This window comes from Trachurus trachurus (assembly GCF_905171665.1).
Source record: "Trachurus trachurus genome assembly, chromosome: 16".
NCBI classification, from domain to species: domain Eukaryota; kingdom Metazoa; phylum Chordata; class Actinopteri; order Carangiformes; family Carangidae; genus Trachurus; species Trachurus trachurus.
The window spans coordinates 10,010,928-10,026,916 of NC_139902.1; the positions used below are offsets into that span (position 1 = coordinate 10,010,928).

The following is a 15,989-nucleotide window of genomic DNA, read 5'->3' on the forward strand; positions in this document are numbered from 1 at the left end:
GGTATTATTTCTAGAAAGGTTTGACAGCTCCCCCTACTGTTTCATCTTATCAACTACAACAAGCTCTTACAGGATTTATACCATTATTTACACTCTATTGCATCAGTACCCAAGCCGATGATACAGTTCATGTTATATGTATGAAATAGGAATTTAAAAAAAAAGAAGAAATGTTCAACTATTTATTAAAAATCCTACATTGCACAACAATTCAACAATTTGACAATTGCAGCAATATGCACTTTCCTATACACAATACAAACAATACAATGAAATAAATAAAGTATGCCATAAACATATTTACATATTAGACAATTCCTTATATTACATCCATCTCTACTATAATTATGCACTCTATAATGAGTGCACATCTGGGCCATATCTCAATATTCAGGGACATGACATACTGGGAAATAACTTGCTCATACTGTTGATCCTTATAATATTTTTAAGTTAGTACAGCATGTCAGATAAACACATACCTTACCAAAATTAAGTTCTGACGGAATTTGAATCATCGACAGAAAGAGCACTTGGGTTTCCTCTGATTTCCCCACAGTATCATCTATCACTTGTTTATCAGTGAATACAGAAGTTAAGAAACTCCCTCTTCACACTGTGTAATAAAGAAAAGCAAAACAACAGATGATGAACCTGAAAATCCTCTAAAATTGTAACGTATCATTGACGTAAGAGACACAACCTTGTCCAATGTGCATTTAGCGTACAGTCTGAATCAGATTTTAAAAAATGTGACATCTTGACTTTAAACAAACAGATGTTTCGCTATCACAACACACATTCAACACACTGATATAGACCTACTGTATATGTTGATGCACTGAAACTCTCCTCCGTTTACAGCAAACATTCTATTACAGTGTATTACAGCTTAAAGCTTGGTTCATGACAAATTATTTGTTGTTAACTATGCTAATTGCAGTTGGTCATTTGAAAACCAATGGAAACACCTTCTCACATTTGCATGTGAAAAGCACCCAAAGAAGGTTCTCCGGCCGCATGTGAGGTTGCTGCAGCGTTGGTGCAGGTACAGACAGCAGACTGGTCTACAGTAGGGCGGACTGCTGACGGTGCATTGTGCCCCACCCCACCCCACCCCACCCCTGGGCATTTCTGTCTGGGTGCCATGTCACAGACCATCCATCATGGCCAGAAGGTCATCTCCTTTGCTGCTGGCACTGGGAGATTGGTCTCCAGACTCGGTGAACTCTCCCATGATCTTGGCCAGCTCAGCATTGGCCTGTTGGTCCTGGAAGACAATGTTATCCACCAATCACAGTGTTGGGAGTGGGCACAGGCATTTACACCTCATTAGAGTAAATCCTGTTTGAATGACAAAGCCTTGCATATCTGATCACTCACTGTTTTGTATAATCTTAAATCCATCATTGAGATAAGCAGCATTCAGCCATGGGGGTCCAATCATGTTTTTTTTTTTTTTTATCAAGGGTAAAATACACCCTACTAGTTATGAGACTGCAGGCATGTTAGTAAACTAAACTAAGGTTTTTGCCATGATTTCCTTTCCCAGAAAAACAAAAAACAAGATGCACTTGTAGTCGAGGGAGGAGAGCAGTAATCCAATCAAGGCACACAAGGAAAAGAGGCTGTGAAAAGGGAAACTGACAGTGCAAAACAAAAGAAGCATCATGGCTACAATGAGGGTAAAGATGGGGATTAGCATTCTGCAGAATGTGTGGACACAATAGATGGAGGGGAGGCTCGTTTAACTGCAGCCTTCATCAAACACCACCTCTAGTCAGACATATAGAAAGTAATCTCTCATGCTGACTTCTCGTGTACTTTCATTAAACACTGTAATCAGCACTCTTCATTTGAGATCAGTTGTGTTGTTTGTGCACTCTCACGACAAAATGACACCAGTGAGGGATACAAATATTCTGTGGGTTGAGCAGCGTTGTAGTCTGCACTCACTGAACGTCCTTTTTTTTCTGCTGCACCAAACAGATTGTGAGAAAAGCTTTACCTTTGTAGCTTGGATGTTTATGACTCCATAGAAAAGCTCATCTGGTCTTGATATCAGTGCTTCTCTGTGATAAAGGAGAGTCATAATTTCAGCTTCAAAAATTAAAATGAGTTCTTTTTTTTTTTTTTACACAAGGGAAATTAAAAGTTTCACAGCAAAACACAAAGGACTCACTCTTCCTCCTCATCTGTGGCAAAGAGATTGACTCGGAAACCAGTGTCTGCATTTCCTGGTTTCTGAACTTCCAACCCGCCCATTAACTTGGCCAATAGATTCAGCTCCTCTTTGGCCAGAGGGTTGGGAGCAGCGTTGACCTGTCGACACACAGCAGATTGTTTACTTCAGTATGTTTGTGCTAAACATGTTAGTGTTGATGTTGCACCAGGAAGCAGGCTATCATTCTGGACCAGGATTACCTCACCAGATTCCTGTGCATGTCAGGCATTGTGGACACTGTACATAGGTCAAACCTGTTGGAGTCAACATTGTTTTCCGAGCACAAGAGACGCTGTGTGTTAACAGTGCAAAAGTATGCATCACGGGAAAAAAAATAACTGTTTTACCTTTGTGTGCTGAGCAGAATTTTTTGATGTTCCGGACATGTGGGTTTCCACCGGACGACTCACACTGTACCTGAATGAAAAGATGAGACAACACAGTGTCAAAGATAACAAGCTACAGAAGTTCAAATTCTTAATTCAGCTGGTTCTTTTGCATAGTCTTTGGAAATACAATGTCAATGCTCTATCTCGGCTATAATTGTATAAATAAGAAACAAACTCAAGGGCTAAGGAGCAGGGTGGTTAATAATACACAAAGCAACCACTCACCCAAGTGACTTCATCAGTTCTGCAGAGAGGTAGGGAGTTTGAGGCATTTAAACTTCCCCATACTTCCCATCCTCAAAGGTCTATGAAAACATTTAAAACCACAGTTCAAATGCCTAAAGGCCCCTAACAGTCCGCACATGTGATCAAACCCTTAGTTCCCTGGTGGCCTGGAGGTTAAACGGAGGACCATGAACTGCAACAGCACGGGCTCATATACACACCCCGACATCTCTCAACTGTCGACTGGTGACCAAAATGAACTTTAGAGAATGATAAAATATCTTAGGTGAGTGGTGGAACGTCGTCTAGATTCCTTTGACTTAGGGTACTTTAATACCTTTAAATACCTCATGACCTGGTTGGCCATGGTCATTCACGCATTGTCACTGCACAAGGAACATAAAGTCATACATGTTTGTGCCTAGTTTGGTGACCCTGTCTCCAAATATCTCAAAAGATCCTTCCCGGACAGCAGAGGAGTAGCTTCCTCCATTGTTGAACTGCAGCCTGTTCACTTCTTCACCAGTGCAGCTAAACATCCTGCAAATACCAGACACAGAAACACAACATTTCTCTGATGAAAGAAGTTATGTGACACCCTTAAACTGTCCGTTCACAATAGACATACAATGATCCAAGCTAAACATACATCACATCTAAATTTAGTAAGTGCAAAGACTTGTTCAACAACCCTCTGTAATGCAATTAGCTGCAGATAGGCCTACTTAACATCAGATTACAGTGCATGTGAACAATCAGAAAACAGTCCATCACAACATTAGACCAAAGGTATGTTTTTTTTTTACACAAAGCTTTTTTATCTCACTATTTCGATCATTCATCATCAGAGTGAAGATTATTTGCTAGTGAGGGGATAAGAGCAGTCAACAGCGGTACCTTATCAAGCCAGGGACTTGTGTTCCATGAGGCACAGGGCCACTAGTGGGTAGTACAAAACGGCCATTGGAGTTCTGCACTTTGTCCTTAAGAAAAATTGACACCTGGCACAGAAGAAAGACATACAGCAGAAGGCTTGTGAGGAAAATGACCCCAAACAATAAATAATAACATCTAATTAATTCTACCACCATGGTTAAAAGTTATAAAATTGTGGACTTACCCTTATATGCATGTCTTGGAAGAAAATTAGAAGAGTTTGTCTAATCAGCTGGAATTCACCACTACACAAGGGTGTGTACATCTATGAAGTGAAAATAAAAGATAAATAAAAATGTAGGGCATCTTGGAGGGAAAGAGGGGGGAGTTCCTCTCCACCTCAAAACCTGAGATGAACTTGACAGAGACATACCGCCATGCACTAGCAGCTGTAGATTTATATAAGGCCAGTTTCTATTAGTGGCATGAATGGGCCGCTGCCACTTCTAATTGCTGACATCATTACTCTGGTATCCTATCTGCAGTTTGATTGGATGACTTACGCCATCTTCCTTATTTTGACTGGTATTTCATCTAGCCTGGATAATATTTTTTCACTGACATGTGTTTCCTATTGTTGCAAGCTGCGCATGCTGCATACGTTTTGGTGCATTTTTGCATTTCACCTAACCTTACAACGTTTGACCTTTATTTCACCAAAAGCCAAAACCTCAATCATCTAGCAGCACACTGCAGCAAACATCAATAGGCAATGTGTGATGTTGCTACCCATTCCTGTCAAAAGGGTAAAGTCACACGTGTCGTACCTCTATGAGCTGACGGTAGGTCTCGTCAACCTGGCTGAGAATGCTGGGAGTGTCTTTCACAAAGTCCTTGATTGCATCCATGTGGTTGAAGGACACAAGGAGGATGTCCTTCGGTCGGGGACACAGCAGTACCTGGTACTTGAATGCCATGGTCATCAAGTCATAGAGCTGCAAGGGGGACATGCATCACTTGATTGTCTCATGCACCAAAATCCACAAACTGCTACATAATAAACAGCAGAGGGAGCCACATGTGTATTATTAGATGTATGGACTAGATACACCACTACTGCTACATACTTGTATTATAAATATACAGTATTCATTGATATGTAGATTTATGTCATGTAGACACAAAGCATGTTTGAGTTTACAATTTAATTCTAGTGTGTATAGTATACTGATGACCTGAAAGACAAAGACAACTGTGTGGTTGATTGTATAACATGTCTAGTGTGTGGGTAAAGTCTGTGCAATGGACCGGAAATTCAAATTAGAGGAGAAAGGGAACAGAAAAATTCAAAATGTACTGGTTAGAAAACAGTCTGCAGCTGCTGGCCCATATCACTGTACCTTATCCATGCTAGCTTGATTGAGTCTCATTATGGAGGCGTGGGCCAGCCTGTCGAACACAGTCCGCAGAGCCTTCTTGGAGTAAAGTTCCTGTGGCTTGAAAAGCTCCTCCAGAAACTTTTTGTTGAACATGGTGGTGATGATGTCGTTCATAACTAATGAGGCAAACAACAACAACAACAGAGAAGTCCACAGAAGTTTAACTTAGGTTAGACAAGTGTAATTTCCACACCGTGGGCTCAGAAGCAGGCAGATGAGCATTCTACACTACATTTTGGCCAAAGCCATTTCACCCAAAGCATGAAGGCCCTAACAAAGCAGCAGCATAGAAAGCCCTCACTCAGCATACAATATGTCCTATATGGAAGCAAGTCTGCAGCCAGGTAGGAAAATTGTAATAATTTTTTCACAAGCTGTGCTTTCTGTCAGTTACTGCTGCAACTAACAGAAATGATCACAATCACCTTTTCCAAACATTTCTCATGCTCTATTATCTCCTCAAAGCTGATGTTGGGTCATATTGTCTGTAGAGCTACTTACCCACAACGAAGCCAACTGAAAACAAAGGAGCTGTGACAAGTGAAACAGTGTGACAGACAGCATGGGGGGGACCTCAGATGAGCTTCTTGAAATATGCAGAAAGTAAGTGAAAGGGCGTCCCACCCACTCAAAGACAACCAGAGCACATTATGTAAAAGCTGATCTATGCATACGAGGTCCCATCTGATGTTTTTCCAAGTCCTTTTGTCTATGGAGCGCATTGGTTCAGTCTAGGCCAAAGCAGAGTGAAGAGCTACTAATGCATTGTAGCATAACTAAACTGAAGCTCTGTAATAATACCTCTCCTTCTGTCATCCTCTATCCAGCCAGCTATTGAGGAATCTTCATGAATTAAAAGGAAATAGATAAATGCAATAATGTCCTGAAAACATCTCAAGACTTCTTATAATGTGGATGTATGCTATAAAAATCAACATAGTAGTGTGGAAAAGGTTTTGGGGGGACATTTTAGACATTTACACAATAACACCACCTGTGTCATCTGATCACTTCTATATTTATCTACAACAAGGCAAAAACACAAAACGCACATCCAAAGTTGTGAAACTATTGACAAACCTTTTGATTTCATTTGATTTCACTCCACTTTGTAAGATGTTGATTAATAAAAACTATTCATTGCATTATCCTCACTTTACTTTCAGTAACTTAATCTATAACTTTTGCACCATTCTGCATACACGCTGTAAGTGTGAAAGTGATTCATTGTGTGTGTTTTTGCGATTATAGACAGAGGATTTACTGTGATTTGTTAACCACTGTGAATGACATAGTAAAATCTACAGTGGGCTCCTGATTTCAGTGGCAACGTAAACTGTGAGTTTGTGCGACTTATGGTTTGATCACAAATCATATGTGGATTTACAAAAGAACATACTGACTTATAACTTTAACTGTTGACTTTCTCTAAACTTGTGAAATCGCCATCCAGTAGAAGGAGAAACGCGCTGAAGTGAACGTGCAGTTATCTCATTACAACGAAGACGCTTCTCTGCAGGGTGACATTTGTGTAGTTAGCCGGCTAGCTGCTAAGCTAACTACCTTTCTTAGCTTTGTCAGCGGGGATGTTCTGAGCCCGGAGCCGCTGGTCCAGGATGTACAACATCTCCCCGCCGAGGTTGATGAAGAGCAGCGGCAGAGTCCGTGAAGACATGACGGTACTTAGACGGCCGGGTGTCTCCAGATAACAGAGGCAGCTAGCGGGTGTAGCTAGCTCGGATGCTTGTTGATGGGGGGGATCTGTGTGTTTGGTAAAGCCTCTTCTGGTTGCCAGGCCACGAAGACAACAGCCAATCAGAAGGCTGTGCGTTATGGCGTTCAGGAGAGGGGAGGGGTAAGGCGGATGTGAAAATGCTATTTAACCACAGTGTGAAGTGTATTGTGCATCCAATGCATCCGCAATGCAAAGTCTCAAACTGATAAAAACAAAAAAACAACAACAACGACAAAAAAAAACAACTCTTACAATTTACATGAACTTTATTTAGAGTCAGAACACTGTTCTCAATTATGTCCACAGGACATCAAAAAACTAGCTGAATCACTTGCAAAAACAGGAGAAAATACAATTAAACAAACATAGATTTTATTGAAAATATTGTACAGTTTATGTTTCAACGGTTAATTATGTTGTGAGTGGGTGAAAAATACAATTCACACTACAGCGGAATAGGGCTTATCACACTGTAATAAAGTCACATAAGACTAATATAGCTAATAGGTTACAAAGATTACTAGCGTCTCCATATGAGAGACAAGATAAAACAATCACTTCTACAAAAGCAAGACAAGTGTGTAAAGGTTACAAAAGGAAATTACAATCTGGATATGAAAGGACAGAACAATTGTGAATTTAAGTGCTCTGATTAGCTGGAATCAAACAGATACTCATTAATGTCATGTTACAATGTAATATCTCCATTCCTGATGCGGATTTCTCGCGCCATCCTGCACACCTCACAAAGTCCACAGGTAAAAGTCATCAAGGCGTCGTTGCATATCGTTCCCTGTGGTCATGAGATTGCAAAAAGAGACAGGAGAGAAGAAAATCAGAACACAGAACGCCCACCCTCAGTTCTGCAATTGAGGTTACCTAATTTTAGGGAACACCCAGTATTTCTAAAGCATGTGCAGTTTCTGTTTTTCACAAGAGGTAATACTGAAAGCAGTCAGCCAGTGACCACAGCAAAAGTGTGGAGAATATAATGAATAGTGTGGGACATAGCCTACCTGAATACCATAGGTCAGCCTCATGTGAGTCCTCATGGCTGTCATGCCTCCTGGCACACAACCCAAGCAGCAGTTTTCTCCGTATTTATTTGCTGTGTAGCAGCTCAGTGCAATCGGACAGAGGCAACCAACAGCACCTGCACAACAGAAATTGAATTGTGAACGTGTAAAACAAAACGTTTTTAGTTGTTTAGAAAAGAAGTGAAGTGGTGCCAATGCATCTTTGCTGTATGATGAAATCGACCGATATCAAAATACATCTACTCACAGACAAAGCAGTCAGTAAAGCAGGAGCACAGGCCAGTGCTCCACTCTCCTGTTTGGACATTTGTCCCGTAGCCACCTGCTCCTGGTTGATGAGTGATTACTGGGTTCGACATTTTTAATCACTGGATTTCCTAGTTGGTGTTGATTTAGTTGCCTGTAAGAACACAATGAGCTGTTACTGGACTGGAACAGAGGAAAAAGTGCACTTTGTTGCAGCTGGAAAAGCTGTGGGAGAAATGGCTTGAATCAATCTTCATGTACCATGAGTAGTTGTCGTCAATGCTCGAACCCTAATGCAGATTACATCTGTTATCCACAGCTCAGTCAGCATTGATGAAGCTTCCCTTCGTAACACATAGTATATTAGCGGACATAAGGCCTCTTTCTGAACAGCACTGGTTTATGTGAGCTTTTGCCTGAAGTCAGAAATGCACTTGTATTGTCTTCCAAACACAATAGGTATGCAATAGCTCAACTTCTCTGTCTCTGTGGCTGCTCAGGTAGTTGTTAGCCCTGTTAGCCCTAACTCTTGTAGTCTTGACAGTCTTGACCTAGAAAATGTTAAATATTTAAAAAAAAAAAAAAAAAAAAAAAACCTTACTTGGGTCAGAGATCGATCATAGTATTGGTCTATATAGATACTGTGCACTACTGTGACTGGTATATCAATACAGTAAAGTAAGAATGATCAAACTACGAGCCATGAGTGCAAACTTTAACAATCAAAATGAACTAGCTGACCAAAACTTAAAAAAAAAAAAACTTGCAAAGTTCCAGTTTATCTTGTTATCTTGTAGCAATGCTGATGAATAGTAATAATGTGAACACACAACTTTTTTTTAACACAAGTGAACAATTTTCAAATCTTGTTTCTGAACATGAACAATTACCATTTAAAGTAAATTTGCAATGAATTCTAATGTTAACCTACTGTGAGAGGAAAAAGTGGTGTCACTTACCAGAAGAATCTGTCAGTCTGCACTCACACTGATCAAACTGACAAACTCCACACCGCACAGGAAACTGTGATGAGCCAAAGCTGTGACAACCTGTTTTGCTCACATACTGCTGTGTCTCACCAAAGATGACAAAGATCTGTGGTAATTCACTGGCAACCGACCGTAGACCTTAAAAGAGAAGTGCTGCTCTCCTTTGAGGCTGATCGTGGGTATAGGGACAGATCATAAGTCCATGTGTCTGTTAGGAGCCTCAATTTTTAATGTTTTTTTTAAACCTTGCATATCATCAGCAGGGTTCAGAGAAATATGAAACTGACGAGTATCGAGTTGACCACATTTTCACAAAACTCAAAACGCAAATGCATCACGTCCCTTGTGTCACATGGGGTTTCAAACCACTTTTGACACCTCTGCAAAGTAATGGCTACATTTACTCAAATGTTGAAGCCGTACAAAACGCCAAAAACCTGTTTTCTGATTAATTTAAGCCAAATGAAAAACAAACATGTCACATTAGTCACATTCAAACATATCTTAATTTGTTAATGCTGGAAAAACTAAGATATGAAGTAACTGGATTCATTAATGGACATTTGCAATATAATGGAGCCTGTATGTAAAGCAGTGAGAGGGTAGTGATTGTGATATCTCTGGTATATGTTTTGTTATCCAGTAGACTGGAAACAAGATGTTGACCATGTTTTTGATTTCTGAAGCTATAACTGAGGCATATTTGGAATAAACTGAGTTTCATCAACATGTCTCTATGTAATGAACGTTTTATTTATTGCAGGTATTTTGCAGTGGATCCACAATATTGCACAACTGTTCTTGTTGTTGTCTCTGGCTCCTGTGTTACATCTAATAGACCTTTCACCACTTACTTTCAAGGCCATTGAAGAGTGTGGTCTGACACATTGAGAGGTTTCTTACTAGCACCGTAATTGCAACATCTAACATTACGCAATGTATGTCAAAAGACATATCTTTTAGTAGTTTTTGATAAAAAGTGACACTACAGGAAGTTTGCTTTTGACAGATCTAAGTAGTATCTAGTTGAGTTAGCTACACTTTGCACAAATGGACAACAGCCACCTTCATGCAGATTCCTCTTGTATCATGCATTTAATTGATAGTAATTTATTTCAGCACAAATAAAATCCAAAGTCTCATTTAAACATTTATTGCATTTAATTCTGACTTTTTCAGACACATCTGACATCAACCTGAAACCAAATCAATTTAAATGATATTTCCTGGTGGTTATCAGCATGACTCAGTACAACATGTACAGGTGTAGAAGTAAAGATAATACGTTTAGTTGTAATATACAGTTATATGTCTTTTATTGGGCTTTGGCTGCCTCTGACGCTGTGGAAGATAAACTTTGCTTCATCTTAAGCCTTTGCTCTGCTTTCTGCTTCTGCACCTCTTTGAAGACCTGTGAAGAGACATATAAAGAAGTGTCAGAAGAGATATAACACCTTCACAATACCCAACACCTCGACCATGTTCATCACTCCCCTACACGGAGCGGAACAACGGGCTAACGTCTTTGCTACCTTGATGCAGAGCGCCTTCTTGGCCAGCCAGCGGCGGGTAACACGTCTGTAGTACTCTGGTGGGAAGGTGTAGGTGATGCCCAGCTGCTCACACACTCTCTCAAAGGCATCATAGCGAACCAACCTCAGGTGTTTGAGAATCTTTTTTCTTCTGTCTATAGCCATAAGCATCCGCCTCTTGTTAGCTTTGTCCTGGAATTAAAAAATAAAAAATAAAGACACTGGGGTTGGACATTTAATGTGATTCGAAGGGGCTCATACAGGAAAAAATGAGGACAACAAGTGACAACAATTAATTATAAATCTAACAGACATAGTCTAAAAACTCAAACAACCTGTATTCCTTTACTATGTCATTTTCAACCAAAATGCTCATGTATCATGTGACATGGAAATTTCCAACCATGACTGTGCTACGCATGTTTGTATTTCATGTGGGGGAGTAAACAGGATATCCTGTAGTTCACACATACTCAACACCACAGGAAGGCAAAGGAAATGTGAGGACATATTCATACGTTAACAGCTTTAATGGTGCAAACTGACTTGAATGTTACGTCATCTTCAATTTTTTTTTTTTCATTAAAACTGGCCACAGAACAAATTTCCCCTTTGATGATGATGATGCTGGCTGTACTTCCTCACTCACCTTGTGATGTTTCTGCAAGTGCTCCTGATAGTTACGGATTCTTGCTGTCAAAACAGCCACTGAGGGAGAAGACAAAGGAAAAAGTGGAGTCAACCAACATACTATTAAAATAGTGAAGATCTTATTTCTGGGCTTCAGGGAGAACACCATGTACAACAACACCAAAGCAAATCAACTCACCCTGCACTTCCACCGAGTTGCGGTCATTCTCATCCCTCTGGACTTTTGCAACCAGCTGTTCCTTCTTCAGCTGCAGCTTCTCACTCTGAGGACATGAACACAGAACACTCAGCTTCCTGTACCTGTAACTGCCACATCAGTGCAGTTTTTTGTTTTATATATAATAAATTTACTAGCATGAAAATGGCAAAGCAATCTGTTGAGATAAGAGAGCTTACATGACATGCTAACTCCAGTGAAAGAAGTCTTTTGATAACATCATCAGTCCTGTCAACAAGAAAACATCCATTTAGAAAGGTAGTGCATTAATCTAATACATGAATGTAAGGAATCATTAATATATCAATTAGGCTATTTCTACTCATTTTATGTAAGGTATGCATGTACGTTTGAGCGAGAGGTACGGCTGAGTAATCCATCTTCAGCATTGATGGAGGGAGATCACTGAGTTGACTTGGAGGGGCTGGAAGACACAAAATATTTGGGTGAGAGGGAAGAACATTTAAAAAAAATACCAGAATATGGAAAAGTTAGCGATGATGCAGCCTCATAAGATACCTGTCTTCTTTTTCTTTGCACCCCGAGCATAATGCCTCACCGGTGGTGGAATAGCAAAGTTTCCTGCAACTGAAGAGAGAGGGGAAACAACATGAGTGGACAAAACAATAGAGGCATCAAAAGACAACATAGACAAAGGGCTGATGGTTAATATGAGCTCAGAGGAGGCCTGGCAGCTGCCTAAAGAACAGGGGAATCTAATGCTGCCAGACAAAGGAACACATGACATTTGCCAGAGACACACACACACAAAAAAAGTTGACACAGTGAACCATCAGTGATTGCCAGTCAACACTGACTATATGGGAACAGATCTGCAAAGCAACTTCTACTACGTCTACTACAAGGATGACTCAAGATATCTGTGACAGTTTCAGTGATGATGCATTCGTGTTGAGAGCTGGTTTGAACGTCAATACTACCACACTGACACCTAATATGGGACACTAAATGTGTGATCTATGCAATTCACTAATGCAGTGACAGAGCTTAACCTTTCTAAACCATACAGCTTTATACTCAAAAGGAGGCCATAGATAGTTTACATGTGGTTAAACAAAGTATTTGATCTCAAATTATGCTGACTGCCATGTTTCTATTAAGGCAAATATTTCGTATCTAAATTTATTAGGCAAATAAATTGTCCATTTTAGGACCAGGGTGAGAGAAGAGCATGTTTTCTGTTGGTTACCAAACTCGACATCAAGTAAGTATTAAATATTTCCCTCCGTGCCACTAAGCATAATAGTAATACGTCTCCATTGTGAGCTCTGTAGTGAGAGAAACATTTGTACTGCGTTGTGAGAGAAGAGTTTCACCGGATGATAACTTATCTATTGATCTAGTTAAAGTAGCACAGCTCAGAGCACGAGCAAGATAATCTGTAAAACATGTCCGTCCCCCCACCAAATAGAGCAGCGAGGCATCAGATAAAAAGGGGACTGTGGTTTTCAATATCATGTCATATAACATCAAGAAGTGATGTCATTTTCTACGTCAGCCCAGATGCATATATATTTTTAAATATTAAATGTGATAATATTATCGTTTTATCCTAAAAGGCATTTATGTGAAATATTGTCATAATTACAATATGAAGTGACAGGATTTGTTTATTGATGCGATGACTCATGAAGAGAAGTGGTCGTCAGCGGGACCAAACCACCTTGTTAGTTCAGGTAGGCTACCTCTGTGACAATGAGACAAAAATAGAGTGAGAAAAATAAGTTATAGTGTTCTACTTGACTTGGCTCTACTTGGAAATGAAAGTGTAGCTGCTCTAGAATTATTATTATGAATCAAGAGATGTTGCATTAGATTAAGCAGAAAAAGAGGCTACACACAAGCAACATTTGAAAAAGAGGTAACTGAGTCGTCGTCAACATAAGCTCTACAGCAGAGATGGGGGTAGATGGGCTGTTGAGATGCTTGTTTGGTTGCAACAGAGTCCCTTTCAGTTGTGTGTTTACACTAATATGGTTTTAACAGCCCCCTGTGGTCACAACCCACTGCTGCGTTTTCTACAGGTGGAAAATGTCTCCCACCAACATATAATTAGAGACATCTCAGACCCCAACTCATCTCTGTCTGTTCACCCCTCCACTAACACCCACCTTCTCTGGACTTTGCACCGTGGGTGACAGCTCCTTTAGTGTGGTTGGGTCCACAATGTCTAAAAACCTACCTGTTCAGACTTTCCTTTCGTGATTTATAGTGTAAATATCATATTGTGTGTTCTATCTATTGTAGCTATAGCTCTGATGTATGTTGCTTTTTATTTTATGTAACCTCCATTGTATGGTATTCTTAGGTGACTAAGAACCCGCTTATAAATAAAATGTATTGTTACATTATATCATCATCATAGTCAAATCTGGTCAGAAATACAAAATATGGACAAAAGAAATGGTCAAATAAAATTCTAAATCAATTCTATATAATTCATTTGCCTCAATGAATTTTGTTATGTTTTAATAAAATTGAACTAATCTGATCTTTCCTGGCTGTGGAGCAGCTTTTGTGCTGGTAACCAAAGCCCAGCATCATGCCAGGCATGATACTTAACATGATGGGAATATTAGATGACTTAAAAACTTTAAAGGATTATAATACAACTATTCTACAAGTTAAAGCAACATTCAAGTTAAAGAGTAACGCTAGGCTACAAGCAAAATCAATCACTTGTAAACACTGATTAGGCTACATGTTGTATGTTGTTGTTGTTGTTGTTGTTAGGAGGTTCAGTTTAAGGTAAAGATGTAACCAGGTAAAGACTAAAATCGGGGGACAAAAGCCCTCAGTATTCATGGTTATTATGAACCTTTCAATCAAACATAATTCACTATTTAATTTACAAACTGCTTCCAATGCCATGAGTGACAGGTAGCCTACTAAGATAGGCTAATTTAGATGATGAGATGTCCCTCTCAGCACTGCCCACTACTGTTCGTGTTGGGTGACTGACGATGCCATCGTGGACACAGAAATGCAGTCAACAGCCAGGTGTGTATTTAGAGATGTGTTGGCCACCTGTGTGCTGCACAGACCCGGGCAGCCTCCGCATGTTTCTCTCCTCCCGGCTCGGTAACGTTAGGCTACTTACCGCAGCTGACTCTCGGTGCCGTTAACAACGCAGAGCTGCACGTCCAGGGCTTCACCGGCGCAGCAGAGCAAACCTCTCGCAAAACACCGGCCGAGGCCTTCAGGGCGGTCCGCAGAGCCATGTTAGTGAACATGGCTCACAGGAGAGGTGTCAAGTTGGAGGATAAACTCTGTATTAGTGGAGGAATTGTGACAGGCAGCCGTGGTCGACCCCTACATGAGGTTCGCCATTTTTACTAGACCAAACTAGCCGAGTGAGGACGGAGGAACAGTCGTCCCAGCCCCAACGAATCGACCTCAGAACACATCGATTGGTCCGCAGCGTTTACGTCAAAAGAGAGCGATTACTTTCGGTTTATCTCACAAAATAACAATAAAGATCGCTCTGTATCCCTTTTATTCACTTTTCATGTGCTCTAAACAATTCCATGTAGCCTATTCTATTTGAAAACATTTTTAGTGCTTTTATTGTTAGGGACAAGTAGCGTAGGTGTCAGGTTGAATAGGATAAATCCAATAATTGATGGACTCACTGTAACATCATCATATTCATTTGAGAAGTAGCTATATGTGATTATTTGTTGTGTTGCCATCAAGTTCTGTTTAATAACAATATGAAACCATTCATTCATAAAAGAGACTCTTGCAATAAGGCAATGAATCAGAGGTATAAAAATAGTAAAGATTTATATGGCATTAGGCTATATGACAATTAAACTGTATTGTTTATAATAAAAGTGGATATCTATAATGTTAAATTGCTATGGTAGCTGTTTCACATTAAATGACCCTCATGAAATAGCAAATGGCAGAAAGGAAGAGACTAAAAGTAGCCTATACCAATACCTAATAATAATATTGTTTATAACTGATCAAATTGAATCCCTTTATGCAATGTAACATTCATATTTTACAACTATTGATGTAACACTGTTTGGACTTCACTGAAATAAATGAGTAAATATTTGATAATAAAGTCAAAAAGTGTCACACCATTTTCAGTTGACCTTAAGTAAAAGAATGAGTAAACATCCAATCAAGGTTGAGACTGTCAAGATCCATGTCAATGAAAAAACAAACCCTCAAAAACAACAAAACCTTAGTCGGATTTATTTAGTCTAAAGCCCATTTGCCAAAAAAAGCCCCTCACTTTTCCTCAGATCACCCCAGGTTCAGTAAGGTTGCTTTGTTGAGTGATGATTTTACTTTGCCTCAGTGTGTGTTTTGGAAACTGCAGGCTACTCTGCTCCCATTTTAAATCACATCCATTCCCTACAGAAAACAACTCTTCGGATAAGAATCATTGGTA

General features: G+C 39.8%; 3 protein-coding genes across 3 annotated transcripts; all 3 read right to left on the minus strand.

Moving 5' to 3' along the window:
- Positions 1–273: 273 nt before the first annotated feature.
- oscp1b (organic solute carrier partner 1b) lies at positions 274–6,895 on the minus strand. Its single transcript, XM_083988969.1, has 10 exons — positions 6,717–6,895; positions 5,115–5,269; positions 4,542–4,709; positions 3,959–4,039; positions 3,736–3,839; positions 3,250–3,378; positions 2,572–2,641; positions 2,183–2,322; positions 2,009–2,072; positions 274–1,270 (listed from the first exon to the last, which is right to left on the minus strand). The coding sequence occupies exons 1-10, from the start codon at positions 6,826–6,828 to the stop codon at positions 1,151–1,153; spliced, it is 1,143 nt and encodes a 380-aa protein (XP_083845095.1). The 5' UTR covers positions 6,829–6,895; the 3' UTR covers positions 274–1,150.
- Positions 6,896–7,206: 311 nt separating this feature from the next.
- On the minus strand, positions 7,207–9,395 carry LOC310998699 (cornifelin homolog). Its single transcript, XM_083988865.1, has 4 exons — positions 9,131–9,395; positions 8,173–8,325; positions 7,905–8,041; positions 7,207–7,681 (listed from the first exon to the last, which is right to left on the minus strand). The coding sequence occupies exons 2-4, from the start codon at positions 8,282–8,284 to the stop codon at positions 7,577–7,579; spliced, it is 354 nt and encodes a 117-aa protein (XP_083844991.1). The 5' UTR covers positions 8,285–8,325; positions 9,131–9,395; the 3' UTR covers positions 7,207–7,576.
- A 908-nt stretch (positions 9,396–10,303) lies between these two features.
- mrps15 (mitochondrial ribosomal protein S15) lies at positions 10,304–14,908 on the minus strand. The gene is made up of 8 exons (XM_083989259.1): positions 14,682–14,908; positions 12,080–12,148; positions 11,909–11,984; positions 11,740–11,788; positions 11,522–11,606; positions 11,342–11,400; positions 10,693–10,884; positions 10,304–10,571 (listed from the first exon to the last, which is right to left on the minus strand). The coding sequence occupies exons 1-8, from the start codon at positions 14,812–14,814 to the stop codon at positions 10,476–10,478; spliced, it is 759 nt and encodes a 252-aa protein (XP_083845385.1). The 5' UTR covers positions 14,815–14,908; the 3' UTR covers positions 10,304–10,475.
- Between the last annotated feature and the right edge of the window lie 1,081 nt (positions 14,909–15,989).